This window comes from Ursus maritimus, unplaced genomic scaffold, assembly GCF_017311325.1.
Source record: "Ursus maritimus isolate PB19 unplaced genomic scaffold, ASM1731132v1 scaffold_16, whole genome shotgun sequence".
Classification (NCBI taxonomy): Eukaryota; Metazoa; Chordata; class Mammalia; order Carnivora; family Ursidae; genus Ursus; species Ursus maritimus.
Window position 1 is genome coordinate 23,765,425 of NW_024424008.1, and position 12,159 is coordinate 23,777,583.

Sequence of the window (12,159 nt, forward strand, 5' to 3'; positions counted from 1 at the left end):
TTTCTTTCTTTCTTTCTTTCTTTCTTTCTTTCTTTCTTTCTTTCTTTCTTCTTTCTTTCTTTCTTTCTTTCTTTCTTTCTTTCTTTCTTTCTTTTTTTAATATCTGAACATAGTTCTTAAAGTGAAAAGAGGGAACTCTGAAAATACGGCCAATAAATACATTTGTGGATTTAAATCATGGGAGGCAGGGCATGATCAACTTGAAAAAGTGAGACTATATTAAAACTAAGGCACCCTGGGGTAATTAGAAAAGTTTCTATACTTACTAGAAGAGAGCATCAAATTCAGTGAATGATGTTTTAAATTAGATTTTTAAAGTGTATCTTATTTCTTTAATTGACAAACTTTTCTCCCAGAGCCTAGCCAGTTGATAATATGAAGGGTCATTTTACACCTAATACAGAATATATATTCTCTCAATTTTAATTTCTACTTCATCAGTACAATTACAAAACAGAAGCAAATCTTCTCTTTCCCTCACAAAGGATGGAATTTATATTCTCCTATCTCCCTTGACATATTGGCTTAAAATATATTTTCCCTTAATGGCTAGAACTATACACACTGCACAGTAGACAGATTTATAAATATAGTATTTGTCTATACAGTGGTAGTTGGATTTCTGACCAAGAGAGATAATGTATGTCAAATACCTTCTGTAATCAAAAGGTTCTTGTCAAAGAAGGTGATGAACGAATGAATTTAAGATACTGTTCCTACGGAAACAGGCTTAGCAAAATGCCTTACTGGACTTTAAATGGATAATTAACTTTCCTTAACTTTCCTAATATTAGTTCTCATTATCTCTAAAACGAGGTTTCTACTACCTACTGTGGAGGGACACGAAGGACATTAAGAGAACACATGTAAAGGTGCCCAGTAATTGCCCATATAGCATTTGAAAAGCTCAGTAAAACTCAGGAAAATAAAATGAATGGGTTAAAAACTTTCCTTTTTAGATTTTGCTTACTTCTTTATCCAAGTTTCCGTTTTCTCTTCTTTGTCCCCTTCCTATTTGCATCCATGTACTCTATCCTATCTGCCTTTACATTTCTGGGTCTTTTGTTAGAAGTACTCCCTTTCGGGGCGCCTGGGTGGCACAGCGGTTAGGCGTCTGCCTTCGGCTAAGGGCGTGATCCTGGCGTCATGGGATCGAGCCCCACATCAGGCTCCTCCGCTATGAACCTGCTTCTTCCTCTCCCACTCCCCCTGCTTGTGTTCCCTCTCTCGCTGGCTGTCTCTATCTCTGTCAAATAAATAAATAAAATCTTTAAAAAAAAGAAAAAAGAAGTACTCCCTTTCACCTTTCATGCTCCTTGTTTTCCATGAACCTGTTTAAATCCGTGAATACTCACATTGCGGAGACAGATAATGGAGAGGAGAGAAAACAAACTCTCACAATGTAGAGAGCAGTTGTATTTCTAATAAAGAGGTGGGGGAGGTGGGATATGGGCAGTTGGCTCAGCTGAGAGGCAGATGTCTATCTTTTACAGAATGTCTAGTTTCAAAAAAGCCCAAAACTACTGTATTATACATCTATTCTCATATCTTTAAATTAAGTCATAGCTCTGCTTGTAAGGCAAATACCTGAAATCGTATGTGTGTGGAATATATATACCTTAAGCCTACTCTAATTGACACATCATTGTAGAAGAGGACAGGGTCCTACAGAAGTTGACTGTTCCCACACTACAGATGAGGCATTCAGCTGTGGGACTCCTAAGGGTTCTTTTGGACATACTCAACTCCTGTGTATCCCTGGAAGATACACCAAATGCAAACTCTCTCTCACTTACACAGAGCCAGGTCGCTGGTAGCCATTGCTTGAGGCAGTGTCTAGCCTTAACCTCCTGCACATTTTTGGAGGCAGGTCTGGGTTTGGTGGGGCTTTGGGCATCTCTTTGGAACCTACAGAAATTAAGCTTTGAATGGATCCACTGTAGCTCTTGCTTCCTAAAAAAAAAAAAAAAAAAAAAACCAAGAAAACAGGCAAGGTGCTATCAGACAAAATAACAGCAGTAACACAGTCCATGTGCATAACAAAAGGAAGCATTTTTCTCTAAGCCCAAATGAGAAGGTACAGAATGTTCTTTGAGCATAGCAGCCCATCACTCAGGGAGATCACAATCTACAGTAATTACAAAAACATCACCTTACAGAGATGGAAAGATTTACGAAAAAAGTCACAGTGCACAGTTTTAAAAATCCTAGCTCAGGAACAGCACTGTTAGCCCCTTCACCATTAACTTTTCCCTCCTTAATCATGCTGAATGATCCAGCAAGTGATACAGAGACAATGACGTTTTACATAAGCTCAAATCTGGTTTACCTTCAGCTGCAGAGATGGATGTGAGAGAGGAAGTTGAGGCTCTTTTCAGTCCTGAAAGCCCATACAGCCCTTTCTTGACCAGGTCTATGGGTGGGGAAACATCCCCTGGGCTGGTGACCGAGGCAATACTTTGACAATCTGATTCTGCATCTGTTTTGGTTGCATCCTCTTTAGAACTTGATTCAGGACTAGTTGTCCAGAGTCCAAGACTTTTCTGTCCATTGGAAGGTGATGGGGATACAATCCAAGGAATCCCTCCAGATTTCTCCCTGGGCTGGCAGGAAGCAGACTTGGTTGTGCTGTTTTGTTCAGAGGAGTGAGAGGAGAGTGACTCAATGCTCCCCATGGGTGTGCTGTCTGGGCTGCTGCTATAAGAGTCACCTGAGTGGGAACAAGAAAACAACAGTGGCTCTCTACTAAGAACAACACAACCAAAACCTTTCCATTCTCCAGCTCACATGTGCTCAGTGGCCACCTGATCCCACTGAAGTGACAGGCCTGTACCCGTATGGAAAACCATCGTCGGTTCTGGAGAAAGGCTTTAAAACAGGCATTTCAACCTAGTGGATGCATTTTTCAATACTATTCAAGGAAGATTTTATATGTACCCTGATCCTAAGAAATAATGTTACTTTTTGAAGGATTAGTGAGTTGACTTGAATTTGGACAAAATTTGCTTCTGGGGACACCTGGGTGGCTCAGTCAGTTAAGTGTCCAACTCTTGATCTCAGCTCAGGTTTTGATCTCAGGGTCACGAGTCTGGGTCTTGCATTGGACATAAAAAAAATTGCTTTTGAAAAAGAACTCACAAGTAACAGAAATAAGATTCTTTGGTGACATTACAAGAGATCAATGGAAGGAGGGATGTTAAAGATATGTTTCTGCCTTTTGTAATTTTCCTGTTAGGTGATTCTGAGTTATAATGCATCTGAGTCCTCCTTCATTTAAAAGCACCAGTCATGTCAGATGCAAATTAGAAGCCACTCATATTTTTAGAAGAAAGGAATTTTTCCTCTTCCTCCCAAGAATATAGCAATGTAAGAAACTGCCTATTGAACTGAATTAATTTTTAATGTTCCTGAAAGGTTTAAGAAAAAAATGAGAAAAACTGTAATAAAATATTCAAACATATCTAAATTAAAAATTAGTGTTTTCTGTTAAATACTGACTGTGAGAAAACATTGAGGGGCTTGAGAGTGTAAAATAAAATGAAACAAGTTTCACACCCACTGTGGGCTCAAGCTGCCACCCACTTTGCTGTGGGGCTTGGTTCAGAACAGTAAGTTAGTGATAATGTGTAGTGTGGTTTCTCTTTTTATTTCTTTTCTCTCTCTCTTTCAGACACTTTGATACCCAAGAGATGATGCTTTAAGGACATGATGTGAAAAGAAGAAAGAAAATGACTGCTTTACCCAGACTTTTTCTTGCTTTCTTCTCTACTACTTTGACAATAGGACAAAACCTGCTACAAAGTAGCACTCAATGTACTTAACAGCAGTTGCAGAAAAAAAGGGCACTGAGCAAACTATTTTTTTCCTTTGTAGCAGTAATGAATTTGTTTGTTCAAGTATCTCGTAACTATACTGAAAAAGAATATATAAATGGGAAGGGAGTGTCGGGGAGACAGTATCAGTAAAATCATCTATTTCTACCCTAAGGTTGGTAAGGTGAGGTAAGGCTAAATCAAAGAACGTAGAAAGCATCTCCCTACAGCAGGCACACTTACTATCAGGTTCTGCCAAACATGGTGTATACCTCCCTCTGGGCTTCCGGGAACCTGTGGAGAGGCAGATTGCTCGTGTCCTCCGGGATCCAGATCGAGACTGAGGCTGAGGAAGAGGAATGTTTGGGTCTGGGGCAGTATGAAAAATCTACATACAAAAAAAAAAAAAGGATAGAGGTCAATAAAAGGGGGGAATTGCCATTTTCATCATAAAATGATATTTATGAGTTAATAATCTTAGAACTATATGCTATTTAATCAGCTTCATGGCAAAAGATGCTTGATACAAAAAATATCCTATAGCAATTATAACTTTCTTTTCCACTTACACTGAGTAATGTCCATTCTCTGGGTTTTCTTTTCTATCTTCCCCAATTTCCCAACAATTAATTTCAGAAGATATTCCAATAATTTCAAATATGAATAAACATCTGTGTCAAGACACATTGACTCTTACTATTGTGATATTTTTTTTCTCACTTCATGCTGAACATAACCTGAAGGGAAGAGGCTCATTCTGTATCATTTCTCCAGCCAAGAAGTTTTTTGCTTTTCAGGAGAAGGTGCTGTCATGCTGTTGGCCCTGAGCTGTCTTGGAACATGACAAGCTGCAGGGAAAAGTCTGAGCACAGCTACAGGATACAGCCAGATGGTCATGGGTTGTGAGTGCTTGCAACCTTAGATAAATGAAGGATATTCTTCTACAGGCACCAAGAAGGGACCCAGGGAAGGAGAGGGCATAGTCTTTCTCTCACGAGGACTAGACCAGGCATAAATGGATCACAAATGTTTTGACTTTTAATGGCTGGATTTACTTAACAATCCAATCACTTTGACTTTCCCAATTTCCCATTTCCACAGTTATTCTAAGATCTCAATCTTGTCAAAGAAACCATGTTTAAAGACTCAGAGAAGACTTCAAGACTGTCCCTGGAATTCTTTTGTTTTATTGAGAATATTATTGCTGCTGTAAGTCTAATTCCAGAGAGATAAAAAGGTTAAAACTAGACTTAATCACCAAGTGATTCTAACAAATTCTCTGAATATAAGCAAAAAATTCACTACATAAATACTTTTCAAGAGAATCTTGAAAAGTAAATGATGAAAAATGAAAGGAAACCATTTACCTGGAGGACTCTGAGAAGCCCTTAAAAACCAGACAAGAAAAAAAGAAATCAAAGTCCTCATGAAGAAGCATTTTACACAAAAGCTACAAGACTGATACTTTATAAGAATCTGAGATCACAATGAACTGATAGAAATACAAGTGGAAAATTCCTTAAAAGCAAGGTACAAGATTTGATACTTCCACATGAAAATTCAGCCTACCTTTTCATAGTGCTCAATCAGAATTTCAACCACAATATTCTGAAATTTAATATTCATCATGGCTGCCACAGTTTCTTCTTGTGCTCTCATTAGAGTTGGGCCAAATATGACACCAAGGTTTGAGACAGTCATGAGATTTTGTTGGCTGTGTAGTGATACTCTGCACATAAGAGCAATAAAAATAACGTAAGTTAAATGTTTAATAATTAGGAAATGTTCTCATTTATCAAATTTGTGGCATAAATAAAATGTAAAATATGCCATGATAGGTTAGTTTTCCCAAGTAGTCAGGTTCAGCCACTCCCAACTGGCATATGTGGCATAGCCTTAAAAGACATAAAGTTAACATTAGCTAAGTAAAAATAATTACAAAGCTTAATTAAAGAAATAAATTTTGATACCCTAAATCGAATATGATCACCCTAGAGAGATTATGAGTTGTTAGGGATTCTCTAGGGCACTCTACTTCTTTTAGAACAGATGGTTAAGATGAGATTGGTTGGAATTATATTTCGATACACTAAAACATATTATTGAGAACCTAGTGCCAGGCATTTTCATAAATGTTATTGCATTTAATTATTCCAGGAAGTCAGATTTTCCTATTGTATAGCTTAAAAGAAAGCAAAACTGGGGTGACTGGGTGGTGTAGTTGGTTAAGTGTCTGACTTTTGGTTCTGGCTCAGGTCATGATCTCAGGGTCCTGGGATGGAGCCCTGTGTTGGGTTCCGTGTTCTGCTTGAGTTTTCTTATCTCTTTCCTTCCCCCTCCACCCCTCCTCCCCACCTCTCTCTCTCTCTCTCTCTCTCCACCTCTCTCTCTCTCAAATAAATAAGTAAATCTTAAAAAAAAAAAAAAGGCAAAACTCCTAAAGTAAAAATGATGTACTCCATATAACAGCAAATTAGGGACAGAGATGCTGTTTCAATTCAGGTCTCCTGAATATGTCAGGGGTTTTCTTAAGCTTCCTACATAAGACAACTGGCCAATGAATGTTTCCATCCTTTCTTTTTCCCTTCTATCCATCCACCCATCCATCCACTCATCAACGCAAAATTCCCTGTGTGCCTCCTTAGTGCTGGGCACTATGTTAGGCAAACAGTAAGAGATGGAGATATGGTAGCATCAGTGTTGGCTTGAAAATGAAAATGAAAGAAAAAACCTCTGGTATTACTGACCTTAGCAAAAGTCAGTTACCTTATCCCAGTAACTATCAAAAATGACTTTGACTAATTTGGAAATTTGATATATTCTTTTTTTAAAAAAGATTATTTATTTGAGAGAGTGTGTGCACACATGAGTTGGGGGAGAGTCAGGGGGAAAGACTCTCAATCAGACTCCCTGCTGAATGGGGAGCCCTACTCAGGGCTTGGTCTCAGAACCCTGAAATAATGACCTGAGCCAATATCAAGAGTCAGACACTTAACCAACTGAGCTACCCAGGTGCCCCAGCTGGATAGATTCTTAAGGAGAAACCCATTCATTTGACCAATCTTCTAGGTTAACCACTGCGTTTTCTATCTTACTTCTAGGCATGCTGTCAAAATACAAAGCTCTAGAAAGAAGCACAACACAAGATTATGTCTATACCTAAGTGTGCATCACTAACTACATTCCAGAAGCAAAAGTAAAATTTTATGGAGAATCCAGGATTTTGAATACTATGCAAATCCCAGCACAGGACAGGAAGAGCTGACTGTCTCACTGACTGAATTTTTCCCTTGTGCCTGAGAGAGCACTAGCTAAGAAGCTCTTGGTTAGAATAGGAAGAAGTTTCATTCCACATTTTCTTTTTACATAACCAAATATTATATATATTATAATATATATGTTATATATTGTATATATATATTAGTTGCTTAATATGTATTAGTCTACTAGGAAAGTAGTGTGTAAAATATGTCTGGATTTAAAGCTTGGATCCACCCAACTTGGAAGCTGGGTGCTATCAGCCAAGTTATTTCCTATTTCCAAGTTTCCTTATCTATAAAGAATAAGGACCCCTATAGTGTTGATAAAATTAAATAATGTTACAGGAAATATGATCTCAAAACATTAGTTTTCTTGTAATTAAATTGACTTTAGGCACCCTTGCTAAAATGTAAGAGATCCTGGTAGTGTGAGTAAACTGGAATAAGATTAATATTAAGCTCATGGGGAAAATTTTTGGAAATCCTAAAGAAAATTGGTTTTGAAAAGGAGAGTTTATGCCTGTGTTGCTCAGAAGATGGAATATTTGGATGAACAATTTTCTCTTCACTGAATTTCACTTCTGCTGAGCTAACTCAATCAATATAGACACTTATCACCCCACATTTCAGCTATTTCTGCACCTCATTCCCTAAATGTGTTGTAGGGAACAGACACCCAACTGCCCTTTTAAATATTCAAAGTTAGAGTCGAAGAAGAGACCACAGATAGCCTTTATTTTGAGGATAAAAGGATTCTCAGAAAAGAAGTAATGGTTTATACTATGTCTAATTAATGCAGATTTGGAATCAATCTTTTAGTCACTGGTCCTTTAGATAGTGACCAATCCAGATCACTGGTCTTAAATTCTCTTTTCTTCAGATATATTAAGGTTGCCAGGGCCCCAAGAATGTTATCACTTGTTTGTAGTTTACTTAAGTCACTGATGATGTGGACACACATTCCAATAATACTGCTCAGTCAATGGGGATTGATTTTTTACAGGTTCAGGAAAAAAGCCATGAATGGTAGTAAAGGATGGGCAAAAGAATTTTAGGCACTCTTCTGTGGCCAGATACTATCCTCTACTATTCCCTGTAATAAAGTCATGCACATTCACTATAAGGGGGAAGTTTGAGTTCATCTAACATTCTGGATAATTAAACAAAACACTTTATGTGACACTCATATATCTTTTAAAAGCAGTTTAAAAAAGCTTTGCTAGAAAATTAGCTTGAATACACCAAGAGAATGCCCAATACATACAGTGTGGTTAAATTTCATGAAGAGGTCACACAATTGAAAACATAATTTAAGACTAAATCTGACCAAGAATCCTTGTTCATTAACTAAAAGAGGTATTGCCATATGCAACAGTTAATTATGAACTTGAAATGACACAGTTCCTAGTGGATTTCCTTCCTATTTCAGGGGGCGGGAGGGCAATTCATATTATCTCATCTGCAGGTTAAGATGAGATTTATTAACATGTTATGTAGCACTATTTCAAATATGCATGGCTCAAATTAGCAGAAACTGGGTCACTACTTATAGTAAGCAACTAAGGAGTAACCATTTAATTGTGAATCATAGTACTTGCTAAGATGGAAAATACCCTTATTTGTATATGAGCCTATAAGGGAATTCTTAGTTTAAAACCTGAATTTGGGGGCACCTGGGTGGCTCAGTTGGTTAGCATATGACCCTTACTTTCAGCTCAGGTCATGATCTCAGGTTCATGAGATCAAGCCCTGTGTCAGACTCCATGCTTGATGGGCAGACTGCTGGAGATTCTCTCCCTCTTCTTCTCCCTCTACCCCTCCCTGCTCTCTCTCTCTAAATAAATAAATCTTAAAAAAAAAATAAAATAAAATCTGAATTTGGACTTTTGTTTACAGTAGCATGGCAAGTGTATGGATGTGTGTATATGAAAGAGAGAGAGAATCTTTAGACAGATGTATGAGGCCACAGTACCCAGATATTTGATCAAACGTAATTCTAGATGATTCTGTGAAGGTATTTTTTGCATAAAATTATGGCAAATTTTAACATAAATTTAAAAATTTTTAAATTAAATTAACATTTAAATCAGTATACTTAGAGTAAAGCAGATTCCCCTCCATGTGAGTGGGCCTTATTCAATCAGTTGAAAGTCTTAAGAAGACCGAGGTCCTCTGAGTAAGAGGGGCTTCTGCTCCCAGACTGCCTTGGATTGGAGCTGCAACATTAACTCTTACCCGAGTCTCCAGACTACCAGCTGCCCTGCAGACTTCAGACTTAACCAGCCTTCACAATAGTGCAGGCCAGCTTGCAATCAATCTCTCTCATATATATATGCACACAATACACACAATACACACACACACACACCATATATATATATATATAAACACATGTATGTATACCTACATACACACACACAAACATCCTATTGGTTCTGTTCCTCTTGAGAAACTCGATTCCTTGATTAATTTGATATCTATCCGGATTTTTAAAAACATATATGAACTAAGAGCAGAGTCAGAAAAATCTTCAGAGACCAAGTGATGCTATGAATCCAAAAAAGAAACTAACACTAGAGTGGCACTTTGACCTGGCAAAACCTGTTGACACTAGGAGCATAGAGAATTGATCTTCAAACTTAGGGCTCACAAGGCATCTAAAGGAACTGGGGGAAAAAACATATACTCCTTTATATATTTTTAAGTTGACATGTAAGGTTTTTGTCATTAGTTTAATAGTTGAGAAGGATATTAATTATTTGCATAGTGTAAACATACACAGTACATACACACACACATATATCTTACTGTCACATCATTTTTAAAAGCATATTCAATAGACTGATTATAATAACAATGTTATAGCACCGTCATACACTTTAGAAAGACATGAACAAGTTTCACTTTAATAGTTGAACAAGTAGTTAGGTGAACAACATAAATCAGAGAATTACTTGACGAGGTGCTTTATTAAGATGTCCAGCATCTCTCTGTTTTTTTCTGGCAATTTGTGCACCAATGCATGTACAGCCTCCACCCGGTAGTTTTGGTCATCAGATTCTATAACATAAAGGTTTCAAATGCTCAAGTTTTAATTGTATTCAAATGTATAAATAAACATTAGTAATCTAAACATTATAAACACTCCCACCCTCAAGCGTTATAAACATTGCATCATGCAGTAAGTATTATCTTTATCACTGGCTTAGAGCTGTTGAGTAACTTGACCATGGTGATGAAGTTAGTTAAGTAAAGAAGTCAAGCTAGCCCAGTTCCATCTAATCCATACCTGTGCTCATAGCCACTGACCTTTCATACAACCATAACTCATCACCTGCTTTGGTTTTGTTACACCAGGACAGAGTCAAACTTTAGCAATGTGAGTGATCACAGAAATTGTTAAAGACAGCCTAATGTGCCAGGCAATATAATATACTTTATCACACAGAAACCTCATAGTGACTCCATCAGACAAAGGAAGAAGGCATTCCCTTTCAAATTTTATAGATTTGAATCTGAGGTGTCACGATTATTATGCAAATAGAGGCCTAATAGATTTTAAGCCCATGTTGACAGTGGTAAATCTGAAAAGGAAAAAACCATCTAAAGAAAGTCTAGTCTTCCAGGCAAAAGCCAACATGCTGACATATCTGCTAGAGAAACATCTAACACTTCAGAATGAAGAACCTATTTACATGCTCTTACTATAATAAACAAATTCTATGGTGCCTATCTACCCTGCCAGGACCTTTCTCTGAAAAGTGCCCAACGGGAGGTGAGGAAAGAGCCTGGCTCACTCTGGGCCAAACACAAGGTCTCCAGAGGTTGGAATGGAGACACCAAAACTGTGATCTGTCTGCTTAGATAGGTGAAAAGGCATATCATATAAGACCAGGGTTGACATAGCTAAATGTGCTCCAAAGCCAAGAAAATCTGACTGGAAAGGGAGATACAAATAAGGCAGATATGCAGCAAAAAACAGAGAGGAGAGACCCTCCTAAAAGGGTGGGAAGAGAAACATAGGTTCCCAATTTTGCAGTTCCCAGCTGTAGGCCCATGGAAGGCCTGATCCAAACTCTGCCAGGGAATTCTGTAAGACACCTTGTAATTTCTGAATAACTTCCCCTTTTTACAGAGCTGAATTTCCAAATAATACCTAATTTTATTACCTTATTATCTGGTACATGGGATTATCCTTGACCCAGACAAAAGATGAATTCTTATCTATAAGAATATATTTTAATTATCATGGCAGTGAATTATCTATTTGCCATGGAAATAGAGAAAAATAGCTTACAATCAAATGTTTCTATTAAAACAAGCTGCTTATTTAGCTACTTAGCTATGTGGGTCAAATGCCATTTGTTGTTAACACAAAATTTCTGTAAGAAAGAGTTCCAGGGTAAGAGTAAAACAAAAATTGGCTGGTAGCTCTGATTTTGCCATCAATGTACCAGTGTCCTTAGACAAAGTCACTGGCCCACTCAGGGACTTAGTCAATAAAATGAGAGGTCAGACTCTACATTTTCCAAGGTTTTGTTTATCTAATAAGGATAGATTTCGATGAAAAGAATATACAGTGGAGAGTTTTCAGGAAGTATAGGTGTTTATGAGATCATGTGGTCAGTCATGTATGCTGGATTGAAAACCAAGGTCACTCAAATGTTATCTGACACTTATCAGCAGACAACATTTCCTGTGACATTACAATGTGTGTTAATAAATTAATGCAACTGCTTTCTTTCTTGGGACTGTGAAAAATACTTGGTACAGTCACACCTCATACATCTTAACAATGAAATGCTAATTCCTAATTGTTACATGCTGTGATGGCTCAGATGGCAACCCAGGACTTTGGTCTCAATGTTTTAAAAGTGCGTATTTTTAATTTCTCAGCTTGCATGTTTTCACTGAGCCCCTCCCACAGTTTTTGAATTAAGCCATTATAGTAATAAGAGATCCTAATAAATGACATAGATATGTGATCATTATCAATAAATAGAGGAAAAAGGATTGATGGAAGTGCCTGTTACCTGCCAAAAATACCTGACTCTTTCCTCCAGATTTAGGAATACATTATGTAAGTA

At 37.5% G+C, this 12,159-nt stretch overlaps 1 protein-coding gene across 1 annotated transcript in view; it reads right to left on the bottom strand.

Moving 5' to 3' along the window:
* The window catches only part of ARHGAP42 (Rho GTPase activating protein 42), a 320,488-nt gene that overhangs the window by 12,911 nt on the left and 295,418 nt on the right, over window positions 1-12,159 (bottom strand). Inside the window, exons 17-21 of the mRNA XM_008688390.2 lie at window positions 10,027-10,132; window positions 5,382-5,541; window positions 4,056-4,200; window positions 2,330-2,710; window positions 1,797-1,953 (exon numbers count right to left, since the gene is read on the bottom strand). Coding sequence (XP_008686612.1) covers window positions 1,797-1,953; window positions 2,330-2,710; window positions 4,056-4,200; window positions 5,382-5,541; window positions 10,027-10,132 — 949 coding nt within the window. The remainder of the gene's footprint in view (window positions 1-1,796; window positions 1,954-2,329; window positions 2,711-4,055; window positions 4,201-5,381; window positions 5,542-10,026; window positions 10,133-12,159) is intronic.